We start from the raw sequence: 26,566 nt of genomic DNA on the forward strand, positions 1-26,566 counted from the left end.
ATTTCGTGATCTAAAGTTCTTACCTGCAGGAATGATGACAGATAAAGCTGTAGCAGAAGCAGATTTGATCACTTTATTTCCTGGTCTCGCATTGCGTTTTTCTCCCTCAGCTGAGAGCTGCTGGTGACGAACTCTCCGCAGCACCAAGTCCGTGGTGGCCCCTCTGGGCCCTTGGGGCTCTGGAAGCCCCAGAACAGCAGCACTGGCTGGTAAAGAAAACATTAGAACGTTACATACACATTCCGGGTCATACTTCAGTTGTGATCTCCATTTCTCACCTCCAGCTGTAAAGCCATTGCTCTCTTTGAGGAATGTCCTCAGATCGCCTTGCGAGGAGATGGCGCTCATGGCTCCTTCCAGAGAGGTGCCCCTGGCCTTCACTTGAGGCTGGCTCCTAGATAGGGACTGTTCAGAATCCACCTCGAGAGGTGAGGCCAAGCGGTGCGTGTCCATGAGGGCAGAGAAGCGCCTCCGGGCTCCAGATGGAGGACTGTAGTCGCTCTCAGCAAAAGAAGACTCGGAGCAGGACAAACGCTTCCTAAGAAATAGAAATAATAAAAGAATACAATTATTTCTAAAAATAATAATAATAATAATAAAAAATATTAATTTTTTTTAAGTCATAAACAATTTTTAGCTTTCAGTGTTAATTTTGACAAGAAATTTTAATTTAGCTTTAGTTATGGTCTTTTGACTAAAATGTATTAAAGTTTTAGTCATAATTTAGTCATGTGATTGTATTGTAGTTGTTTTAATCCAATTTTAGTCCATGAAAATAAAGGGCAATTTTAGTTGACGAAAACAAGTAAGTTTAGTCGATATTTTCCTTCAGCATACATTTCAACTTTTATGCAGAAAATAATAACACATTTGTAAATGTAGTTTAATTTAACACGCAAGACACATTTAATACAACGGTGTAGGTATTAATTGTTTCAGTGAAACATATTGAACTGACAATAATTATACTTAGTTTTCACCCAAATAAAAAAAAGTGCATAATTGCTTGAGATTAATCTTAGAGCTGCAAAATGCATATAAACATGTTTGAACATTAACAGTGACACTGAACAGTTTCTGATTGGTTCTTTTCTCCAACCCGCGTTTCATTCCTTCACATTGGATTGTGTGAATTTTCGTCACTGTGTTGTTTTCATTTTCGTTTTAGTCATTGACAAAATTGTCAATTTTATTTGTTATTATAGTCTCAAGGAATGGCTTTTTATTTTTGTTTTGTTTAATTTAGTTTAGTTTACCGGTAGTTTAATTTTCGTCTGGAAAAAAAAATTGTGTGCCGAAAATTATGACGAAAATTTTTCACCGACAAAATTATCTTTGGTAGTTTTCTTTCTTAAAAAAATAATAATAATAAATAAAAATAAATGTATCACAGGGAAAGCTAGATAGCGAAAGCTAGCAGTACTCGGCACTCACATCTCAGGTGATCCCGTCCTCCAGCTCTTGTCCCTGAGTGTAAAACTACCCAGGCTTTCCCTCTTGGCCATTCGGTCCTCTCTTGGAACTTTGTGCTCCCGTAAAGTGACATTTGGGGGTTTATGCTCCAGCTGGGACAGATGCTCCATACTACTGTACACCTACATTTGCAAACATTACAGCTACGAGTTAATTCCCATATAAAGAGCTGAACAATATTTGGTGTTTCAAAACTGCGTATATTCCATCAGTCGGGTTTATAAGCAAGTCTGACCTTACTAAAGCGGGGTGAGCACGAAGAAAAGCGATGTAACTCCACAGGCTCATCATCATTGGTATCATCCTCATCGTATGAATGCACATGATGGTAGCGCTCAGATCGTGCTATTGCAGGGAGATCAAACAATAAGAATTAGAATTGGCCGAAAGCAAAACAGTACTCTTGTTGGTGTGTTACTATAAGGTCATACCCTGAATTCACAACAGGAGACTTACTGTCAAAATAACTGGTGTCTTCCTCTGATTCCAGGTGAGGGATGAACTCGGCCTTTTGTCTCAGCAAGCTGTTCCAGTTCACCTCTGTGAAGAAGGAGTGCTGCTTCACTTCAAAAGCGCCCCCTACTAGGCAAAGATTGGGGTGGAAGCAGGTGGGCGTATATGGAGAAGAGGGATAAGGACAGTGAAGAACTGCAGCCGAAAATCAAGAAAATAATACAAAGAAATATGGAACCACGGAACTTCAGCAACGTATTCATCAGTAACTTGAATTTATACAATATTTATTTGCAAATTGAAAGAACAATGGGCTTCATTCACAGTCGGCTCTGAAAAAAACAAAAACAAATTCCGACTCGAGCAAACTTCAAGAACTCCTTCTTGAGAACATAACAAAGAATACTTACAGTTACAGAGATTCTGCAGTTATGCATTACATATAATTACAAACCCAATCCCAATGAAGTCAGAACATTGTGTTAAGCATAAATAAAAATAAAATGCAACGATTTGAAAATCATATTCAACTTATATTTATTTGAATACAAGACAAACCAAGATATTTAATGTCCAAACTGATAGACTTGATTGTTTTTAGCAAATAATCATTCAATTAGAGTTTTATGGCTGTAAAACATTCCAAAAAAAGCTGGGACATGTGGCAAAAAAGACTGAGAAAGTTGAAGAATGCTCATCAAACACCTGTCTGGAACAGTCCACAGGTGAACAGGCTAATTGGGAACCGGTGGGTGACTGAATTGCTCAATCATTCAAAAGCAAAGGTGGGGCAAGGTTCACCTCTTTGTTCACAAGTGCATGAGAAAAAAGTCAAACCGTTTAAGGACAATATTCCTCAGCATACAATTGCAAGGAATTTAAGGATTTCATCATCTACAGTCCATAATATCATCAAAAGGTTCTGAGAACCTGGAGAAATCACTTCATGTAAGTGGTAAGGCCGGAATCCAACAATGAGAACCTGTGACCTTCGATCCCTCAGGCAGCACTGCATCAAAAACCGACATCAATATGTAAAGGATATCACTACATGGGCTCAGGAACACTTCAGAAAACCAATGTCAGTAAATACAGTTTGACGCTACATCCGCAAGTGCAACTTAAAATTCTCCTATGCAATGCAAAAGCCATTTATCAACAACACCCAGAAATGTCGCTGGCTTCTCTGGGCCTGAGCTCATCTAAGATGGACTGAAGCAAATTGGAAAAGTGTTCTGTGGTCCGACGAGTCCACATTTCAAATTGTTTTTGGAAATTGTCATGTCCAAACAGGGAAAAGAACCATCCAGACAGTTATGGATGGATGGATGGATGGATGCAGCCATAGAATTCCAAGTTAACTCATTTGCTCCCAATAACGTGTAAATGTGTTTTTTTTGTTTTTTTATTTTTTAATGTTTTAAGTGTCCCAAAGACATTTTTTTTTTTTTTTTTAATGCTAGAACACAACTTTGATGCAGCCTCTCAACAGCAAAGAACGGTTGCAGAAGTGGTAGTTATTACACAAATGGCCAGCAGGTGGCAGCAGAGCAAAGGAGATCAACCAGGGTCATGTTGGAAAAAAAGCTCAATTACTCACTCAATTTCAATATATATATATATATTTTTTTTCTTGAATGCAGTTTAAAAGTGTGCAAAAATGCAAAACTAACTTACTGACCTGTTCCTAGTCGAACAAGTGGATTTGTCTGTAAGAGCGAGGAGATGAGATGTTGGGCATCAACAGGGAGCGCCTCATCTCCTTCAGGCCATACTATGTCATCTGTGGGGGGACACAAGTCACACATAATTGCAAAAGAGGTCAACCAATTGGAATGATAAAAATATAATGGTATGACTGCATGCATTTAAAATACTACTTTGGTGTTTCACCTGTTATAACCTGTCCAAACAGCTCCTCCGGAGTGTCTCCAAAGAAAGGCACACACCCCACCAAGAACTCATACAAGATGATACCCATAGCCCACCAGTCCACTGGCTTTCCGTACCCTTGACGAAGAATGACCTCAGGGGCGATATACTCTGGAGTTCCACACACCTCAAGGCAAAAACAGGTTTTACATTTTTTGTTGGACTGCATCTGTCACTCATGAGAAATATCAACACTGAGCTTTGAAAATAAGTGACCATGTGAATGCCACATGAATCTCGACAAAGGACATACATATGAATCTAATAGAAATGACTGAGAAAAGGAATACAATACTTAGGAATACGAACGCATGGGAGAGATAGACCCATTTTAAAAAAACAGCTTAATATATAATCACAGATTTTCACATACAGCTGTGTAAGATTTGCGTGTGCTCGCTTACCTGTTTGTCCAAGAACTCACGAGTGTCCTTTTCGATGTGTCCTTCATACAGGTTGGTGGTCAGACTCATCAGACCCATTTTAGACAGGCCGAAGTCGGTTAGCTTGATGTGGCCCATTGATGTTATGAGAAGGCTGAGGAGAAAAACACATACAGTACATAGATAACACTGTTCCATATGTTATTTTTGTTTTAATAGTTACTGTACATTTTTGCATGACTTTTCGGAAAGCGTCTTACTTGTCAGGCTTGAGGTCACGGTGGACAATGCCATAGTTGTGCAAGTATTCCAGCGCAAGGACAGTTTCAGCAAAGTACATTCGAGCCATTTCCACTGGCAGAGCCCCAATGTTCTTCAGCAGAGTGGCACAATCTCCTCCTGACAGTGGAAATCAGAACTTGTTAAGTTTGTCACCAATAATAACAATGATGACAATCTAATACTGTACGTTACTTTTCCATGAAAATTTTGCTGTGCTGATTAGATGCTAAGCTTAATTTTTTTTTGTATTTTGGTAGCAAGAGGTTAAACGAGCTTGCTGATAGTTCACTAAACAGATGATGTAAGTTGCACGTTATTGCACAAGCTAGCAGCTCCTCTTACATAACCATCATTAGCTTCCAGCTTCAAGTGTTTAAGTTTTCATCTGGTACCAGCATTCCTGACATGTTTTATGTTTATAACAGGGGTGTCCAAACTACGGCCCGGGGGCCACTTGCGGCCCTCTGTCCACTTTTTAAGTGGCCCGAGGCATATGCTAAAAATTTGACTGCTCAAATAAAATAAAAACAAAAATGTTTGGAGAGGGTCAAATTAATAAGGGAGGGTGTCGAAAAACACAGGTGCTATTAAAGTTAATTTTAGTTAACTAACCAAAAAACTAAAATAAAATTAAAAAAACAATTTCGTTAACAAAATAATATAAAAAGAAGATGCTTTTTTAAAAAAAAAAAAAAAAGAAAACTAACTGAAAGTACATTTTATGTTTACAAAACTAACTAAAATAAAACAAACAAAATAAAAAATATTGCGCACAAGTAATACACATAAAAAAACCTAAAACTAATACTGAAAATAACTAAACTAAACTAAACTAAAAATAACTAACAGAACCACCCTGAAAACTAATTAAAACTAACGAAATTTAAAAAAAACAAAAACTCAAAACTAAATAAAAACTAAAATGAAAAATTCCAAAACTATAATAACCCTACTGCCATATTACAAATACATTGGTTTATATACTGTAGAATTTTTCTAAATATGCAAAAGCACAAATAAATTATTTGTACAATTTTTATTACTAAACACAATATCTCTTCATAACATTATGTGGCCCTTGCGTCCTTCTGATTTTCTGTATGTGGCCCTCAAATGAAAAAATTTGGACACCCCTGGTTTATAAGATAGTGAAAATTAATATGAAGGCAATACTCAAAAGCATACCTCATGAAAATCAGTTGAGATATTAGCAAGTTATGGCTTATTTTCAATGTACATGCATTTTCTTTGATGAAAACGTTGCCCCCACCAATATAGTTGCCACGGAGATGTGTCGCTTACTAGCCAAACAGCTAACCAAGATGACTATGTCCATCCATCCATAGTTTATCAAAAATGGAATCAGCCACAACATACTTGCTTTTGAGATGCTTGTGTATCACAACTGCCTTGCTGCCATGAAAGGTGAGTTTTTCATTTTCTCACCTTCAACATACTCCATAACCATGCACAAGTGCCGACGGGTCTCAAAGGAACAGAACATGGACACCACAAAGGGGTTCTCGGCAAATGTGAGGATGTCTCTCTCAACAAAAGCCTGCTGGATCTGGTTCCTTAGGATCAGGTTTTGCTTGTTAATTTTCTTCATGGCAAAGCGCTGGCGTGTCTCCAGGTGTCGCACCAGATACACGGCACTGATCAGAAAAGAGAAAACAAAAACAACCATTCATGTGCATGATTATTTTCGATTCCTAGCCATTACTTGTCTATTGTGGTTCTTCATCATTAGTGAAGCAGCTGCTGTACTTACCCATATGCTCCATGGCTAATGAGCTTGATGCTCTGGAAGTCTGCTTCACCTGGCGCTTTCATTGTTCTAATCTTACCCTTTGGAAAACAGATTGAGTCAATATCTGCCTAGCAACATAAGCTATTCAAATACACACAATCATCCTTAAGCATGAAGCTGCTTGGGAATGGAGTAAAGCAAAGACGGTTTTCATCTGAATATGAAAAACAGAGACCAAGGTTGTGACTAAACACTCAAGGGTGAGTTTATTTTGTATAAATAAGTTTATTTTAATTTATTTGACTATAAAGAATATGCTTCACATAAAGCAATCCATTGAGAAAATACTCACCTCTGTTGAGTCATCAGTTTCAGGTGTTACAGGTCCTTCGCTGTCATAACTATCAAGGTTTACCATTTCTGATAAAGAAAATATATCAAATCAGAATTGCTTGTTAAATATGTGCACTCCTGAAACTATTATCTTTGAAAATTAGATTTTTTAAATGGAATTATGGAAAGTATTCAACTTTTCGAGGATATTCAAATTTTTTGAAAAGGTTCCACTTGGAACTTCTGAGGTCCGATCTCAAAGCATTCCAGTCAAAAGTAAACAAAAAACATGGCTGACACCATTGGTAAGCTTGTCATTTGCGATTACAGCACTGATCTGTATATATTACTGGTTAGCCATTCACGCACATGCAAGCTGTTGAAACCACAGGGCGGCCATCTTACCCCTCCCAACTCACGAGCAGACTACTGTATAAACTATACGTATATATACAGATGAGATATACAGCTCTAGTATAGGGCCGAGGGCGGGGTTTGTGGCAGGGTGGTCACTATTTTTTAACAGGTGGACGGCATGTGCTGCTTTGAACACCTTTTTTTTGTATCACTCAGTTCCTTTGACCCCAATATTCGATATGGCAGATGTATCTTTTGTTTAATAAAAAATATATAAGTTTCCTCCTGTAAACATCATTAAGCATATAATTTATACTAGGGGTGCACCGATCACAATTTTCCAGCCGATCACCGATCCCCGATCTTTTAAAAAGTTTGAACTGCCGATCACGATTTTTGCCAATACCGTTTTTTGTTTTTGTTTTTCATTACAAGCAACATATACCTTCAGTGTTCGAATCTTCTTTTACTGGAAAACAATGAACAATATCGGCAAAATAATACAAATGGGTTGTTTTAACTGCACATAAAGTAGTTTTCTCAAATAAAAATGAAAATCCTATTAGTCATCTCAGCAGAAGAAGACAGTGGCCGATCACCGATCTTCCAAAATTAAGGAAATGGGGGCCGATAAATCGGCCGGCCGATCGTTCGGTGCACCCCTAATTTATACATGTATTTAAGGCAAGTTATAAAATGCAAAGTCTAAAGTAAAGTACAAAGCAAGGTCTTAGATGATTTTGCTGTATAAGAACTTGAGGTTCACATTAGCCCATCTGAGATCTTTAGGATCATGAAATACTGCGTAGCAGACACTGTGAGCCAGACCCAATTATTCAACAACAGTGACCTCGAAAATGTTCTTTTAGAAGACGGGGATTGAATCACAAAGGGCTATAAATCTGATTACAGCTTGAGATGAAATGTGTTGGTGACTCAATACTTTTGCCTTAAGTGTCGTTCCTGCCTTGCCCCTCACCTTCAATTGGGTCTCTGGTGAGTCCCAACTGGCTGACAATATAACGAGGAATGTCAGTTTTCATCAGGTGGCCCTCCTTGGCAACATCCTCCGCAGCCTCCAGGAGATGGTAGAACTCCTCAGGGTTGAATTCCTGGGCAGTAAAATGTAACAGCATGAATGACACAGCAGATGATAACATCACAATAAAATCACGTGGCTGGATTGATGGCTGGAAGACACCCCAGTTAAACTCTATCACACTGAACTGCGAACATTGCCGAACGCTGCGAATGTTGAAATCGTAAAATATGAGGTTGTCGTCATTGTCATTTTGCGACATATCTGTGACGTGTTTGCCATGTAAAAGTGATATTTGAGACAAAACGCAAATTAACCTAAAATTTGAGTTAAATTGACCCACAACACAGAGTACAATTATTTTCCGTTTCCTTTTTATTAGAAGATGTAATTATTGGACATTTTTGTCCAGTCAGTCATGGCCGTGACGCGTTTGCGTGCAAACAACCCCTTTTCATTTTGGATTTATTTCCTGGTTTAATTTAGTGCTATAAAAATGAGTATGGTGTCATCAAGTATCTTGCCATAATTTAGATATCACTGTCAGGTTTTTCATATTATTCCTTGGAGAAAAAAAGTGGTGGAAAGACATTGTAGACGTGACTGCAGCGGAGTACAACACAGCCTAACGGTGGCATTATGAATGAAAACCATGACTGATTGTCCCCAAAATTTATGAGTACAATGTGCAGACATATATTAATCATAGTATAAAAATATTAGAATGAAGCTCACAATAATTTTGAGACGGAAGTGCGTCCGCTTATAATAATAATAATAATAATAATATTAATAATAATAATAATAATAATAATGAACAATTTCAAATATTATCAAAATTGTTGCGAGTTCCATTCTAATATTTCCAGACTATGATCATCACATACGCATATTTTTATTTATTTTTTTATTTTTTTATACATAGTGACAAAATGTTTCATTTTAGCGGCTGGGAGTCATCACGGCGTGAGCAATATTAATAATACTAACCGCAAATTTAGTTCTAATATTTATTTTCAGACTATCATTAGCATCTATGCATAAATTTTGGTGACACGTTTTTCATTCATAATACCACCAAAACTGACCGGTTGCTGCGTGTCACCTGAATGCTTTTTTTTGTTTCTTTCTCAAAGGAAGAATATATGAAACCTGAGTGGGTATGAGTGCTATCTAAATTATGTCAATACTTGACGCCACCATGGGCATTTTTAGAGTGCAATATAGTCCAGGAGGGCGGACTGGTTAGCACATCCGCCTCCCAGTTCTGAGGACGCAAGATCGAGTCCAGGCTCCGGCCTTCCTGGGTGGAGTTTGCATGTTCTCCCCGTGCCTGTGTGGGTCTTCTCTGTGTACTCCGGTCTCCTCCCACATTCCAAAGACATGCTTGGCAGGTTAATTGGGTGCTCCGAATTGTCCCTAGGTGTGCTTATGAGGATGGATGGTTGTTCATCTCTGCGTGCCCTGCGATTGGCTGGCAACCAGTTCAAGGTGGCAACCAGTTTGGGGTGTACTATTGCCCGATGCCAGCTGGGATAGGCTCCAGCAGCCCCACAACTCTTGTGAGGCGCAAGCGCTTAAGAAAATGGATGGATGGATGGATGGATGGATGGATGGATGGATGGATGGATGGATGGATGGATGGATGGAGTCCAGGAAATAAGTCCAGGACGATTTGTCCTCCTGCGCACCACATTATAGCGATGATGCACTGCACAAAAAAAGTCCAATATGACAGCATACATGGTATGTCATCAGTTTGACACTTAATCGGCTTAAACCTTTTTTTTTTTTTTTTCAGGGAGTCAGATGCCATTGATAGAACCTATATACCCGTGCGGCAACATCTGCATACGTTTTGGAGGAATATCAACCTGCTTGACTGTCTGCGCTGCCCATGGTGGGCGGGGGGCACATTGAACACTTGTAAAACATGAAATACAAACTAGAAAATATGATCAATACATGTCTTCAAACAGACTTTTTGTTTTTTGTTTTTGCTTTTCTCCAAACAGAGCGTGCTCCGCCTCAACACAAGTGCTCTCTCATAGTAGTATAAGGGAGTCAGGATGAATTTATGAATGGGACCTCAGAATAAACTTTGCCGACACATTTATAACAAATTACGATGAATTATGTCGAGGTTACGAACAAATGCACATGTCAGTGAAACCATGGATTCGGACGGAAATTACTCCAAACACAAATGCGACCAATTCCGAACCCTGTCAAACTCTGGCGAAACTTTTGCAACGTTCGGCAGCGTTCGCAACTCAGTGAGATAGGGGGCTTTAGACTTAAAGTCAATTTAAACTTTTATATTGCCAATGAATGATTACAGTACACACAATGTCAAACCTAGACATTTAGGATTAGTCAAATAGAACACTATAGAGTTATGCCGAGGTCAGACTACGCCATTTTTTTGTCTTACATGACAGTTGCGCTGTCACATTACCCGATAAATTCGCTGTATATATATATATATATATATATATATATATATATATATATATATATATATATATATATATATATATATATATATATATATATATATATATACACATATATATCCCATAAATAAATAAATAAATAAATAAAGATCTAGAAACTTCTGTTCAGTGTGTGATTGACGTTTCGCTCCCTCTCGCTATTGGTCAATGCTGTGGAACCAAACGGACGACAACGTAGGTATGTCACATAATGCGTCAAGACGAGCAAACATTCCAACATGCTAGACTTTCGTCGTGATGGTCGTGAACCGTCCCGGACAACAGGCGACCAGTCGTTGAACGTGTCACACTACACGGGCGACGCTACGTCAAGACAACCCAAAATCGTTTACGACATGCCCCGTTTGTCCGCGATACGTCGGTCGGACTAAAATCGTGCTGTTTTCGTTTAGTCTGACCAAGGCATAACAAAAACTATATGCTGCAATAATACATATAATGGGGACTAATTTTGTTTCCTGTGGTGTGGTTACGCTCCCTTGAACGATATGTATCATAATCACAACCTACGTACAGTTTAATTTTGAGTTCAATACATTTCCATTCAATCATTAAGAACTGTTTGTTTTTGTTTTTTGTTTTGTTTTTATATATTGCTTGACACTCAGCATATAGGGTTGGAATTGGGGGGTTAGATCACCAAATGATTCCCAAGCGTGGCCGGATTAATAAATGCAGAGAATGAATTCCGCCCCATTTAGATGGGTGTGACAATCAGTGGTACTTTAATTAAATCAGTTTATGTGTTTTTTTCCCCCTACATTTTCTTATAATTTGGGGAAGTATTAATGTTCCAACTGTGCATATTTCTAATGTTGCTTACAATAATATTTTTAGGAATACAACCGCTGTCTATTTTTGAAGACCACTAAGACCTACTACACTAGTGTATGGAAATGTTGGTCATGATGGAGATATTTGGAGAGCTAAGTCATGTTTAGGTGGTATGCTTGGGGTAAAATTGTGTGAAGAGTTGGAACGGTGCTGTAAGATTACTTCATCTGAAACTGCAATAACATTTCTGCATAATTGTTTTTTGGTGGGGAAATATTTAATTAGTGGTACAGTTCATTGGACTATATTGGAAATTGAGCTGTTTGATGAGAGTACTCTATTGTGTGAATGTCTACAGAAAGCAGGGGAGATAACACGAGCTGCTGATAATTGTTTACAATCCCCACAATTGCAATGTATAATCGCATACAATGAAAAGCAGTGACATTTAGAAAAATGGCGGAAAGTTGAGAGAGATAAACCATTTCTCTGCATGTGTCGGCCGTCAATCAAATGCTGCATCAGTGCGACTCGTCGAGGTGAGGGGATTGATAGACGTCGCACAGGAACGGAATCCCCCAGACACCCTCAAAAAGGCATCTTCCAACTCTAAATGGCACCGTTGTCATGGTCTATTCGACTCAGATGAGAAGGCAGCGAGCAGCATACGGTTGCTGCCAAGTACAAGTATTAGTCACACTATGCCAGGTCAAATTTTAATCTGAATGCAAATACCACCCAGACAAACAGATGTTTTGTTTTTTTCACCAGATCGTGTTAAACGTTTGAATTTTCTGCTTCCAGTACCTGAAGCATGCATTAGGATGCTTAAATGAGTATAATGGGCAGATAAGTGCCAGTTTATTTGAAGATCCACACATTAAGTTCCACTTTGAAGCAGCAGATTTTTTATTTATTTTTTTCTGCCTGAAAACATGAACTCTCAAAATGCTCTCCACACAGCGTTAAATGAAAATGGTTTTCTGACGTGTTCCTCAGCGTACGTGGCAATATCCTTTACACTATGATGCCAGTTATTAATGCAGTGTTGCCTGAGGGGTCAAAGATCACGGGCATTCAATGTTGGTTTTCGGCCTTGCCGCTTACAAGCAGAGATTTCTCCAGAATCTCTGACTCTTCCGATGATATTATGGACTCTAGATGAAATCCCTAAACTCATTGCAATTGTATGTTGAGAAGCACAGTTGTTAAACTGTTGGAATATTTGCTCTTGCAGTTGTTCACAAGGTGGCATTGTGGAATGTTATAAGGTTGAAAAGGATTTGTGTAATCATTGTTTTCTGTTTTAATTTACATTTTACACAATATCTCAACTTAATTGGAATCGGAGTTTGTAGAAACCTATAAGAGAGAGAGAGAGAGTCATCTTACCAGACACTCCAAGAGCCTAGCGGGTCGGGATATGATGATGAGAAGCTTTTTCACCAACTCCGTGACAAAAGCCACCTCAGAGCTCTCTGAACGTTCAAAGGCCTGCCAGTTAAACAGGGACAAAAAGAGATGAAGCTAAATCTCAGTCGGTGAGAACAATCAAAGACACAGATAGATAGAATCAGTCAGGGTGATCCCAGCAACGCAACCAAGCATTCCAAATGCAACTGAAGATAAAACATGAAGCAATATTGGCCTCCATTTATCATTTAGTGCACCCACTCAATGCCTACATCTCAGAAGGCAAATGAATGAAACCTTTTAATTAATTTACTGTAACTGTTTATCTCCAGAGGGGAAATTATTAATGACATTTGTTGCGTACAGTGTGCACTCATAGATCCATTGCACTTAAATGTACAGGCAAGGGAGAAATGTGGTAGTGAATTAATGAGATGAAGAATGGTGCTATCACCATTTGCAGTTTAAAGATTTTTTGTGGTTTATGTACACATGCATGGAGGACCAAAATTAAAAATCAACAAATTCATACATAAATAAATGCCTATAATAAAAACGGATATAATTCAAAAATTAAATACAAAAAATAAATGTAAATAAAAACATCTCTCTCTCTCTTATTTTCACTTGTAGTCATTTATTTATTTATGCATTTATTTATTTTTTTATTTTGGCAGTTTTGGTCCTCCATACAAATGTGTTAGGCGCCATCAACGCCGTTTGCCGTTTTAGCAATCCAATACACGTTTTGCCTGCTCACCATATCTGTTCTGCTATACCGCCACCTTGTGCAGTATGAGTGCAGGTCAGCCGAGGACAGGAGATGGAGAGGGAAATTGCACTTCAGTGCAGCATGGTTCAAATGACTGAGTGAGTGTGCCCTACTTAGTTGCCAAATTATGTCCAAGTAGGTGTCTATTTCATAAAACAGAATGAAGTAAAATGTATTTAAAGAGACAAATGATGAAGGGGGGGCCGCATGGTGGATGACTGGTTAGCACGTTCGCCTCCCAGTACCGAGGACGCAAGATTGAATCCAGGCTCCGGCCTTCCTGGGTGGAGTTTGCATGTTCTCCCCTGTTCCCGCGTGGGTCTTCTCCGGGTACTCCGGTCTCCTCCCACATTCCAAAGGCATGCTTGTCAGGTTAATTGGGCGCTCCGAATTGTCCCTAGGTGTGATTGTGAGTGTTAACGTTTGTCTATATGGGCCATGCGATTAGCTGGTGACCAGTCCATCAGTTGGAATAAGGCTCCATGAGAAAAGCGCTGTAGGAAAAGGTTGGGTGCCCTTAACATTGTCACGCTACTACTAATAACTTTCATTCAATCTTTATGAAATGACTTTGCAATTGGATGTCAGACTCCTCTTATATTGTTGCTTACTTCCACCTACATCATGAAGGAGCTTCTCCAGGTTCTCCTGCAGCTCAAAAAAGTAGACAGATGTGATGAGTCCCTCGCAAGATTTGGTCAAGCAGTCCCTAGACAGCTCAGCGATCTGGTGGTGGATGAAGCTGAGAACTCCATCGGCCAGCGGGAGAACATTTTCAGGAGCGTAAGCGTGGATAAACTCTGCGAGCCTCCCTTCCATCTGTGCAGTGGCCTAGTGGAAAGAAAGGGCAGGGGTTGATCGCAGTAATGCGGCAGCCCCATCTGGGCTCACACAGTAGCCAAACAAAAATTAACACGGACACAAGGGTTGGAAAGTGATTTCTGTTTTTTTGAGTTGTTTAGTCCATACAATTTCGATTTGAGTTGATCTGTCTCAAAAAATGTACTGTATAAGAGGCTACATTTTGCTGGTTTCCTTTTGCATGTGAGTCTCACCTTTGGAAATCGTTCCTTGTACACATGGTTCATCATGAGTATCTCGTTATCGTAGCAGGAAGAGGAACGCCCCGGGCTGGAAGCAGTTATCACAGAAGTAAAACATATTTTTGTGATAAAACGCAGCACAGAAACACACAAACCTCTGAGGCCTGTCTGCATTTATTGAACTTCTGCTATCACGATGGCGTCGCTGACCTGAGACTGCGGGAGCGCGGGCGCATGTGCGGAGATGAGCGTCCGCCGTCATCATCTGTGATGCTCTCCGTGCTGCCAAAGTGCTTGGATAAGAAGTGGAGCTCATCCATGGTGGGCTGGAACGGCAGCTGGTGCAGCCGCTCATGAGAGGAGCTGGACGACTGCAGAGTAGCGTGACATGGGAGGAAGAGGAGGGGAGAGCCAAGGGCGGAGGAGGAACAGGAAGCACAAGGGGATGGGGAAAGGAAGGGGGGGCAAATGTTGAATGTTGAAGAGGAAGGGAAACAAGAATTGGATTAATCAGGAAAACAAACGGTACAAGAGGAAGTATGGCAACAAATAAAACAAAAGACTGTTGAATGCATTCGCGCACTTCAGCAAAACAATGACATTGGCTCCTACACTTGCTAACCGAATGACTTCCTGGTATTATCATGCGTAACTAATAATCCATCCATCCATTTTCTATTTCTCTTATCCAGTTCAGGGTCATAGAAATATTTCTGTATTTAAAATGAAGCTTTAAATAAATCCCAGAAACAAAATAACAAAACATATTTGGTCCAAAGATTTTTGCAGAGATTCTGCGTAGGATCTTACTATATTGGGCATGTAATCAGCGGTCCGGGAGTGCATATCCGCCCTGGTTAAAGTCTTTTGAAACAAAGTGGGCTGCATCTCGAGAGAGCTTGTGCCCTCTGTGCCACCCTTATCACGTCCCACTTGTTCCACCAGCCTGGCGCTAATCAGACAGACAGATGGCGAGTAGCTCCCAAGTCTGTGACGCAAACTTCCGCAATACGACTCATACCAAAACACAGTGAGGCTCACCATGGTGACCACAGTTCAGCTAATAGGAAGAAGCAATTACATTTAGTGTACATCCATATAGAGGTGCTGATCCAGGGTCTGTTTCCATGTATTACAACATTGAGAGGTTTTCAACAATTTCATTCATTTACAGCAGGGGTGTCCAAACCTTTTCATTTGAGGGCCACATACAGAAAATCACAATGATGCAAGGGCCACGTAATGTTATGAAGAAAACTTGTGTTTAGTTCTAAAAATTGTACAAATAATTTATTTGTGCTTTTGCATATTTAGAAAAATGCTACAGTATATAAACCATTTTATTTGTAATATGGCAGTAGGGTTATTATTGGTTTGGAATTTTTCATTTTAGTTAATTTTTCTTAGTTTTCAGGGTGGTTCTGTTAGTTTTTATTAGTTTTAGTTCTTCTCGGCTCATGTATTAAATGAATTACCAAAGACTAAAACAAAGGACATTTTTGCTATAATTATAGTTAGTTAGTTTTAGTTGGTTTTGAAAATATAAAATTTAATTTCCGATAGTTTTCATTTTTAAAAAGCATTTTCGTTTTTATTTTATTGCGTTAACGAAATTGTTTTTTGAATTTTAGGTTTATTTTATTGCATTAACGAAATTGTTTTTTGAATTTTAGTTTTAGTTTTTTTCCATTAGTTTTAGCTAACTAAAATAACCTTTAATGGCACCTGTGTTTTTTGACACCCTCCCTTCTTACTTTGACCATCTCCAAACATTTTTGTTTTTTTAGTTAATTTATTTTAACCGAGTCAAATGTCATTTTTCTAAAAAAAAAAAAAAAAAATATATATATATATATTAATAATAATAAAAAAAAATGTATCAAAACTGTTTCCACCACTAATGTGACTTATGACAAAAAAGCGCTAAAATCTTTGAGACAGGAAATAAAATAAAAATACTTAGGTGATGTGGTTGCCAAGTATGTACAGCACGCTCTCGTATTACTGGGGATGTGGCTGTGTTCAGCATTAATCAAATTTAAACTCGTTTTATAAGAGTCAACATACACCTGTCACCATTTAAAGTTTCTGATTAAAAAACAAAAGTCAGCTGTTGGCTAGCAGGCGTTTGCTGACATTTTTACAGATGTTCATAATTCATAATACTCCAATTACATCTGAAGGTAAAGAGTGTCAAAGCATGATGCTGCCACCTCATTGCTTCACTGTAGCTATGGTCTTCTTTTGGTGATGAGCATTGTTGTGTTGGTTGCCGAACGTTCCTTTTGGAATTATGGCCAAAAAATTCAAACTTGGTTTCATTGGACCCATAACAGAAGTGTCTGAGAAATTTTAAGTGCCCCCCCCCCCCCCTTTTTTATTTTTTTTTATTTTTTTTTATTTTGTGTATTTTTCCAACTAGTATACCTCTGGTCTTTTCATCAATTTTATTGGGACGTCTAGTTCTTGGGTCACTGTTGATACATATTTTCTCCATCCATTTCTCAATTATTGGCCTTCACTGTGTTCCATGGTATATTGAATGCCTTGGAAATTATTTTTAACTTTTCTTTAACTGTAACAAATGACTTCAATCAGCTACTTACGGTTGAGCTGGGAGTGTTGGTGCCATACCCAGACGAAGGCAAAGACGCCAAAGACCAACGTCGTCCGTCAGCTCTGTTGAAAACACAAATGCGAAAATACATAAGCCATTTCAAATTAATGTACTTATCACCGTTCTTCATTCACCGGGAAGTTTTTTTTTCTGTTCTGTTTTGTTATTCTTCTCAGCTGTACCTACTGTGTGTTTTTCTTGTTTCCCTTAGTTGGATGGAGTGAGCAAGAAGGAGCGCACCTGGGATTAGCAATCAGCTCCTAGTCTTAGAGGTGTTTACCTGGGAGCGATTGGTAATCACCTCCCAGTTTGCTTTTTTTCCACCTAGTGGATGGATGTCTGATGAGCCTCCTCGCTCCCGCACAGTAAGCCACATGGTTCTATAGTCTCTCTTTTTGTCGTTCTGTCAGTTCTTCCAAAAACGCATTCCTTACTTTACAGTGGCAGGCAAGCAGACACATTTGATCAAGAAGGAAGTTCAGCAGTGTGTCTGACTGGGGATTTACTGGTGTAAACACAAACCATTCAAGTCTCACACTGTATATACACATTCCTAATACATGATCATGGCACATTCATGTGTCACGAGACACAGATCAAAGCTTCAAAGCTACTGCGTCACCTGCTGCTCTCACACAGCATCACGTCTCGCTGCAATGAATCATCAAACACCCCCTGCTGCTATCATGAGGCCATCAAGAGCATTATCTACCCCAAAACACTCTTCTGTCTCTTTGTTATATATAACAAAAAAATCATCCATTCATCCATCCATCAGGTGTAGCTTTATTTGTGATTCACATGCTATTCTTGGTTCTTGTGCATTTACAGCAAGATGTTAAGGAATCTCATCAGGTGAATAGTTAACAATAATCTACAGCTTCTACTCAATCATTGCTTCAGATCAGAATGGAATATAATTGACACAGTTCTTTGTATTAAATGCACTGTTAAAGCCAGTAGTGGTTGCATGCATTATTTGCGCACAGACTCTGAACTGTCACGATGTGGGGGTATTGGAGGGAGGACCCAAATGCATGGGGCAACAAAAACAGGGCAAGGCAGGGATGCAAGTAAAAAAAGGGGATTTAATTAACAAAAAATGTAAACAAGGGACTATGGAAAAAAATAACAAGATCAAAAACAAACACAAGGCATGGCATGGCATGGAAAACAGGGACATGAACATGAACAGGCACAATGACTCCACAAGAACCGAACGGAAAACAGGTGACTAAATACACACAGGCTAATTGACAATGACTAGACACAGCTGGGCAAGACACAAGTGGCAAGGGAAGCTGATTGGTGGATACACTGGGAAGGGAAGACACACTCAGGTGGACGTGGTTTGACATAACGGGACAAGGGAAGAGACAAGGAACACATGACAAACAACCAAAAACACCTAAAGAAAACAAAATCCCACCCCCCACAAAACCAAAACATGACATGAACTCGTTCAAATGTACATTAAAAACAAAACCCTCCACACTTTTACAAAACCACCTGTCCACCCACATCAGCACAGTAGGGAGTCAGTAAACTGAGAGTGTCTGCACTGAATGTAATGGCTTGGCCCAGTCACACATGAGTCAGCCTGTTCAGCTGCCAGAAGCTGTGAATAGAGCGAGTGGCTGCCTGCTTCCCAGCATGTGTAAGACCTCACACAACAACACCTCCTGGATCACTTATCTCGTGCGCACTTGTTGTTGCTGTTGCCTGTCCTCCTTAACCACTCCACCCATTGCATAAACATGTATGAGTATGCATTACACTTGATGCACTTGAGTATGTATAGTGACCTTCTGGAGGAGGCAAAGGAGAAGTGCGCAGGGTTGCTTGGTGAGAAATTTCTTGGGCTGTCCAGTGGGCTGCTTCCTGCAGAGACAACAATGATGATGAAATACAAGACACAAACAGGAGACAAATTAGCTACTGGAACTAATTATTATTTGTTAGGGATTGTGTGGTGAAGGGGGTGTAAACATCTCCATAGATTGGTGACATTTATTTTGCACTTATATACTAAATTGAAAATTCATGTGACAACATGTGTTACTAATATTTTCTGATCAGTAAGTCCTTTTTTTGCAGCTCACAACTAGGGCATTCATGTTTAGCACATTCTTTATCTACACACTCATTTAAACAGATTTAATATGATTGTAACTTTGTAAAAAAAAAAAAAAAGAAAAAAAAAAGAAGAAGCTAATCCTTGTGCTGTTTTCTGGAATTTATGAAGAAGAAAAATAAAATAAAATAAATAAATAAAAATAAAAATAAATAAATAAATATAATAAATAAATACATAAATTTACAAAAAAAAGCACAACCTTGTGCTGTCTTCTGGAATTTATGAAGATGAAAAATAAAATAATAAATCATATAAATAATTAAAATAAATAAATAAATAAATTTCCAAAAATGCAAAAGCTTGTGCTGTCTTCTGGAATTTATGAAGACGAAAAATTAAATAATAAATCAAATAAATAATTAAAATAAATAAATAAATAAATAAATTTACAAAAAAAGCAAAACCTTGTGCTGTTTTGTGGAATTTATGAAAAATAAAAATAAAATTGAAATAATGATCCTATCTGAAGTGTGGCATGCTACTGCTACTGTACTTACCAAGGTGTCCAGGGAGAGGCAGAGGGGAGTGTGGGCGAGGCAGAGTCGGAGAGGTGGTGGTCAAGATGAGGCTTTTCCTGTTGCTTGTTCGACAGCTACAAATAAAAGCAGAAATGTATACATACAGTTTGTTACCATACATTAACACTGCTGGGTTTTTGCATCCCAATATGTATCATTCTACATCCAGGTGCACATATTGTGAAAAAAGTGGAAATGTGTGAAAATGTTGCTTATTCATCCATGATGTGCGATTTCCTGAACAAAGACTCAGTAGAAAGTGACACTGACACATGACAGAGAGAATAAATTGTGACAGAGATTAGATGAGAGTCACAAGAAATGGAAACATGGAAACAGCTTCCATATAGTGTCAATGTTTTTAGCTTGGCTGTTTGAACAATTTTATTGATCATTTAATCCAAAATGTTGTACTTTCTACATTTTATGTATGTCTGTAACTTTGTGTTCTTTTGCTGCTGCCTGTCTGAGTTAGGTCTCGCTTGAAAAGGGGTTTTTAATCTCAACCTGGGACCAACCTGGTTAAATAAAGGTTCAATGAAAAAATGAAACAAGAAATATAGAGAAGACCACATTACTCATCTATAACCTCCAGTGAATTCCCGTTTTGATACCACATATAACTGGAGCCAGTCCACAAACAAACTGAGGTAGCTTGTTTATTGAATGGACCTTAATACATTTTTATTCATGAGAGCAAACCAACACCCCAAAATTTTGTCTGTCATGGATTCTTCTGCATTGTAACATGAGGTAACCTTGCAAAATCAACTCAAAACTGAATTATACTGTATTTAATATGACCTTGCTTAGATTTTTTCTTTTTTTTTTCTCTTTTTTTTGGGGGGGGGGGGGGGCAATATGTTTATTCCTGTTTCCACTGTAAAATATTACATCCTTCGGTGCCAGCAAGGATATCCTGATCGATTATATCTATAACTAGACTAATGGATATTGATCATAAATGCCATTACTTTAATTTAAACTGAACATGTGCAACAAAATTTAATTAAATACATACGTGCCATATGGCAGTTTTTGAACTGGGTCAATAACATTATAACACTTACGGTGCACAGCAAGTGCCCCTGCCCTTGGGATGCTCAAGTGAAACTGAATCTCACGAAACGTGCGCGTGCACAGATTCACCTTCGCACCACAGACTTCCATTTAGTTACTTCTTCAGTAGAGTAGGAAATGAGAATATAACAAAGGACAGCAACTGGACCTCTTTAATGGACTCTCAGTGTTGTGATAAATTAATAGAAAACATGATTAGCCACCTGTGTATACATGTGGAAACTAACTAGCATCATGTATTTACCTCAGGCAAGTCCACAGAGCAGCACAAACTGTTTAAGATGTGGCTTTCAAAGGGATGCTCAGAGTCCTTTCGCGGCCATTCAAGATCAAGTGAGGGCAAGAGGGAGCAAGGCACTCAGTGAAACAAGGCTGTACAACACGGGCAGGCATGAGAGCTGCATGAGTACAGTATCTCTGGAGGGAATGGAGGGACTATCAATTCAGAAAAAAAGGAGTAGAGGGCAATTTTGCATAAAACAGGGGAAATAATCAGAGCAACTCAAAACACTCCCAGTTAGGGGTGTGAATTGCCTCGTACCTGACGATTCGATTCGTATCACGATTCACAGGTCACGATTCGATTCGATACCGATTAATCCCGATACGAATTTATAAGTCGATTGTTGCGATTTTTTTTCATTCAAATTTAGAAAATACTAATCAGTAAGCTTGTAGAGTGTAAGATTTATATGAAAATGTATTATTTATTTATCTGAAATTTCAGTCTTATAGAGGTTGTAATCTGTTTCATGTTTAAACAGCATTAAAATAAAATATTAAGGCTTAATGTTCCGTTCATATAACATTCTTCCATGCTTAAGGTGTGAATCCTAAAAAAAAAAAAAAAAAAAAAAAAAAAAAATCGATTTTGCCTATTATTGAATCGATTCGAGAATCGCGCGATGTAGTATCGCGATATATCGCCGAATCGATTTTTTTTTAACACCCCTACTCCCAGTGGTGATCATTACCCTCATAGGCACACAGACATGACAGAGTTTTATCTCTTACACACAAGACACTTGGTGGGAGGAATATTCACAGTGGACAAACACGACATAATGTAATCGTGTGGTGTATAATGTAATGGGAAAAAATAGACTGTTCATGCTCTTATAAAGCCAGGCAAAAAGGAGCCTTTATCCTCTGTATGCTTCTTTGACAGCAATTAACATTAATCAATACAGACCATACAGTCACTGTCACGCCGCCACCAGAGTGGCGGGTCATGCTTTTATTTTCACAGTCAGGTTCCCGGTTTATTTTGAAAGTACTAACTCTCATCTCACCCCAGGTCACTTACCCTTCCTGCAGCCTCACTGATTACCGGTCCACGCCCATGATCACTACCACCTGTTCCTAATCAACCCGGACATAAAAGCCACCTGAATTCTCCTATTCCTGTTCCTATTCCTGAAGTGTCACATCTCAGTGCATGGAAGCGTCCTCACAGTAGTGATGGCAAAATGAAGCCCCGTAAAGCAGTGAAGCCCTGCAGTGAAATGCTTCACACACACACGTAGGGGCTTCAAGATGATTCATTTCCTCGACTACGCCATCATGTGGACAGAAAAAATGTATAACATGCTTGGTGCATGCAATAAAATGGTGGGGTGTAAATCATGCTCTAAATACAAAAGAATATATATTTGAAGAGTGTTTTAACATGAATTGTTCTGTGTTACTTTGTCTATGTTTGTGCTTATGCAACAAGTGAAAATGTGAAATAAGGAGGTAAAATAAACTGCTTATTCATTTTTATTTAAAAACTATTTTTTTCCGAAGTTTTTGGACTCAGGCGGTTTCTTTTTTTTTGCAGAGAATTTCACCTGCTTTGGAAAAAAACTCTTTCACATGGTACTGATGAAGCAGGGGTGCATCGATATGAGATAGCAAGTTTGTATAGAATTGGACGCGTATATTTCTGTGATTCCCAGTACTGAAGGGGACTTTCAACTGTGAACAGAAAAATTTGAATTTTATGTGTTGTCACATTTTATTTTATTTTATTATTGGAATCTGTTAAAATAGTACCGTAATTACAGTGCATTACCTTCTGAGGTGAGATCTGCTCAAAGTGCTCCAGTCCCAAACAAGGGAAAATCTCTTTCTTGCTGGTTCCATCGCAAAAATAAGCTCGTCAAATCGAATGCCAAAAGCAAAAAAAGTAGCGCAATAAGGGACCGGAAAACAGAAAAAGTGAAGGGGAATCCATAGCGTTTCTTTGCCGCTTTTATTTCGAACTACACTCAAACCTAGCGAATCATTTCCTGAATCAGTCACGTGGTACACCTGCTTCGTGGGGCTTCAAACGTCACCACGTACGTCATCAACACACGCATTGACACGCCGTTCATGAACCACTCATCTGCATTACTCGGCACATTCTTCAGGGATTCGACCCGAGAAGCACATCACTACCTCACAGTCCTTGATCCACAGTCCTTGTTTGATGTCCTGCCTTGCCTTGCCTTGTCTTGCGCCCTTTGTTTGCCCCTTGTTTTCCTCCCTTGTGGAGCGTCTTTAGTTGTCCCTGTTTTTGAGTGCCCATTTTGTATCTCCAGTTTGGAGCTCTTTTTGTTCAGCCTTTTTTCCCTCTTTGAGAGGTGTTTTGAGTTTCGATCTATTAAAACTGCAGCCTTGTTGGCCAACTGTCACTCTGCGTCTGAGTCCTACCTCCTCGCTTCGTGTCAGTCACACCAGACCACATCCCATCTGACTGCGTGAGACACAGATTACACCCTGGACTGGTCGCCAGATAACCACAGGGCACATATAGACAAACAACCATGCACACTCACATTTGCTCCTAAAAATCAATGTAGAACTTAACGCATGCATGGGAAATTCCATAAGTAGACCTTGCTACGAACTTGTAAAGATACAGTATGAGGGAATACACGCTTCAAATTTTGCCTTGACCATGTTGCTAAAAGTGATCAAACCTCTGCTTAAAATTAAAGACTTCTGCACACCTAATCCTCATAGTTTACCACCAAGTCAATTAGATAGATAACTCCCTGACATTATTAATCATAACAGATAACTGATATACTAAATCTCAGCAGATTATGTGGAGGTATCTAATGTGGTGTCCGGTGAATGTCAATATACAGTTGTGCTCGTAAAGGCCGAGGTATGTAATCTTATGAGTGCTACTGTCTAGTGAGAAAAAGGCTTAATGTCCATTATATAACAAAAACACTGTGGCATTGTTCTGATATTTTCAAAGGTCGAAGTGGACATGAGTAGAGATTTGCATGTGAATTTTGGTGACAAGTCATAGCATTTTTTCCGTCACTAATTTACATTTAAATTTTGTACATGTAAAGTTGTGCTCACAAGTTTATATAGCCTAGACGGTATATGTAAACTGCATCAATTGAAAATGGGTGGTATGGGTGTACACTTAACTGTCCAGTGTCATTCTTAACAGTAAATATTTCTATTATAGTTTACTTTGACTGGATGAATGCTGTAGCAATTTTCAAAAAGACCAAACAAAATTAGCATGATAAAATGTGCAGCATTTCTGTATGCTTACCTGTATTTTGAAACTGTTGTATGCACTTAAAGGGATACTTGACTCATTGAGCCATTTTCAGCAGTAAAAAGTTAATATTTTGTCTATAATTAATGTTGTAACGTCATTATTTTTCATGTACAATTAATACCTTTAAAAAGTCATTTTTTTCTACTTTGCTCAACCTGTTTTTTGGGTTTGGTCAGTAGCTGAGCTATGATTGGTCATTACCTACTTTCTCAACACAGGTGATGTCATCAACAGTCGACAGTAAGTAGAAAAAATACTTTTTAAAGGTATTCATTGTACATGAAAAATAATGAAGTTACCACATTAATTATAGACAAAATATCAACTTTTTACAGCTGAAAATGGCTTAATTAGTCAAGTATCACTTTAAGTTACTTTCAACTATACTGCATATATTGCAAAATGCAGTTCAAAAAGCTGTTGTGTTACATATTCTATTCTTTTACAGTATTTGTTTTGGTGAGTACACAGGAGGTAAAGCCTAGAAGTGTAAAACCTGGAAGCAGAATTCTGTCCTCCCTTCATTCCATCTGATCACGGCTCTTAGCAATGTGAAATGTCAGAATCGTCCACTGAGCCACTGAAGAGATGACCAGGAGAAAGGTCAGACACAAATGACCTTTACTATAACCTCTATCCCTCCCACTTGGCCTAACACTCAGTTGTCAGGCATCCTGAACATCAGTGAAAGCATTTCAACTTCACAGTTATAAGATAATACGTAATGTGGGGTACACTGTACCGTGTGAAGTGCGCTCTTCGAGAGAGCAACACTCGGAAATGTTTGTACATGTATGGGAATGTTAAAGTAACGTTAAATTAAACTGTTATATCCAGTCAATAAAGCCTATCTAGGTGGTGTAACAATGCCTGTGTCATGACTTCATTGTTGGTCTCTGATGCCATCCTAGCACAAAAGGAGTATACCAACTTGGGCAATGGACTGGAAGGACAAACCCTCCCCAGGTTACCTTAGCGTAGCTAGATGGTACAAGACATGGATTTAAAACTTTGACAAAAGTGAAAAAACACTCTGGGTTTGACCAGTGTACTGCAAGGGATCCTGGAGGTTAAAATAAGTTAGTTTAAACTAACAAGGAAAACCTTCTGTAGGTTGACGTGGCTGCGTTCACATCAGACGCCTATTGTCTTGGTACCCATTCAAGATTGTAATTTCTTGTACATGTACATATAGGTCACCACGTTGTAAAATCAATACCGTGTTTAAATACAAATGCGCAAATGAAACAAATGACCTTTCACATGTGAGATCAAGCATGTCAAACCAGAAACTAACCGGCCTGTTTACTCCCCTCAGTGGCTTTAATTTGGATTTAGCTGCAACAATGTTGATTCAGGATTCACTGCTTAAACAGTCAACTAATAGTAAATGTGGATTTTGGGTGCCAGTCCAAGCTCTACTATACAGTATATTGTCAAACACTCAAGTCTTCTGTTCAGTCTGGGGTCTTACACTACAGCTGACAGTAGCAATATCTATCAAACATGGGTACATTTAGTGCTGTCGGGAAGTGTCTATCCTCAAACGTGCTCTCCATTGAGACAAGCTCAGTGAGAGAGAGAGAGATGGTGCATGAGAGAGAAGATCAAACGGAATACTATCGTTTGATTTCTCAGAGAGGAAAGATGAGAAGATGGCTCTGTAATTCAAGAGCCGACGGTACAGGATGCACCTTGTTAGCTTCTGGGATCCTCTTGAGAGAAAAACAGCACTTTATAAAAGAGATTCTCCTGTATGATTCAGGTGACTGTCTCACAATGGTTTGCCCATAAGTGGCTGAGTGAAGTCTAATGACTTATTTAGTTCCAAGGGAGGTAGGTATATGGCTTCAGAAGACATAGCCGTGCACACACAAACATGTCTTGTCATCACCCCCAAATGGGTCCCATTCTGACTAAATGGTCTGCATGTCGCCAAGTAAAGTTGAATGTGATTGACAAAAGTAGATCAGGTGGTTAAGAACCTCAATTTGAGATTTCTCCAAAAAATAAGCCTATCTTCTATAAGGCCTCTATTTTAATTTCCCAGCAGCCGAAAGGTTAAAATTGTAGTGAAAGTGCATGAGTGTTTGAGTTTGTCATGTTCCTTCAAGTTTCTATTATGTTCTGTTATGTTA

At 38.8% G+C, this 26,566-nt stretch overlaps 1 protein-coding gene across 2 annotated transcripts in view; it reads right to left on the bottom strand.

Moving 5' to 3' along the window:
• LOC144003842 (microtubule-associated serine/threonine-protein kinase 1-like) overlaps positions 1-26,566 on the bottom strand; it is a 62,403-nt gene that overhangs the window by 9,202 nt on the left and 26,635 nt on the right. Inside the window, exons 3-22 of one of the 2 annotated variants that reach the window (XM_077500479.1) lie at positions 19,772-19,866; positions 18,943-19,018; positions 17,127-17,199; positions 14,731-14,891; positions 14,533-14,608; positions 14,099-14,308; positions 12,685-12,786; positions 7,943-8,075; positions 6,626-6,693; positions 6,295-6,371; positions 5,970-6,178; positions 4,502-4,640; positions 4,263-4,395; positions 3,820-3,985; positions 3,608-3,709; positions 1,930-2,055; positions 1,709-1,818; positions 1,435-1,595; positions 279-538; positions 24-206 (exon numbers count right to left, since the gene is read on the bottom strand). In XM_077500479.1, the coding sequence (XP_077356605.1) occupies positions 24-206; positions 279-538; positions 1,435-1,595; positions 1,709-1,818; positions 1,930-2,055; positions 3,608-3,709; positions 3,820-3,985; positions 4,263-4,395; positions 4,502-4,640; positions 5,970-6,178; positions 6,295-6,371; positions 6,626-6,693; positions 7,943-8,075; positions 12,685-12,786; positions 14,099-14,308; positions 14,533-14,608; positions 14,731-14,891; positions 17,127-17,199; positions 18,943-19,018; positions 19,772-19,866 (2,660 nt within the window). Of the gene's footprint in view, positions 1-23; positions 539-1,434; positions 1,596-1,708; positions 1,819-1,929; positions 2,056-3,607; positions 3,710-3,819; positions 3,986-4,262; positions 4,396-4,501; positions 4,641-5,969; positions 6,179-6,294; positions 6,372-6,625; positions 6,694-7,942; positions 8,076-12,684; positions 12,787-14,098; positions 14,309-14,532; positions 14,609-14,730; positions 14,892-17,126; positions 17,200-18,942; positions 19,019-19,771; positions 19,867-26,566 lie in introns of both variants that reach the window. The other variant, XM_077500470.1, reaches the window with a different exon arrangement.

The sequence above is a fragment of the Festucalex cinctus genome, chromosome 1, assembly GCF_051991245.1.
Source record: "Festucalex cinctus isolate MCC-2025b chromosome 1, RoL_Fcin_1.0, whole genome shotgun sequence".
NCBI lineage: Eukaryota > Metazoa > Chordata > Actinopteri > Syngnathiformes > Syngnathidae > Festucalex > Festucalex cinctus.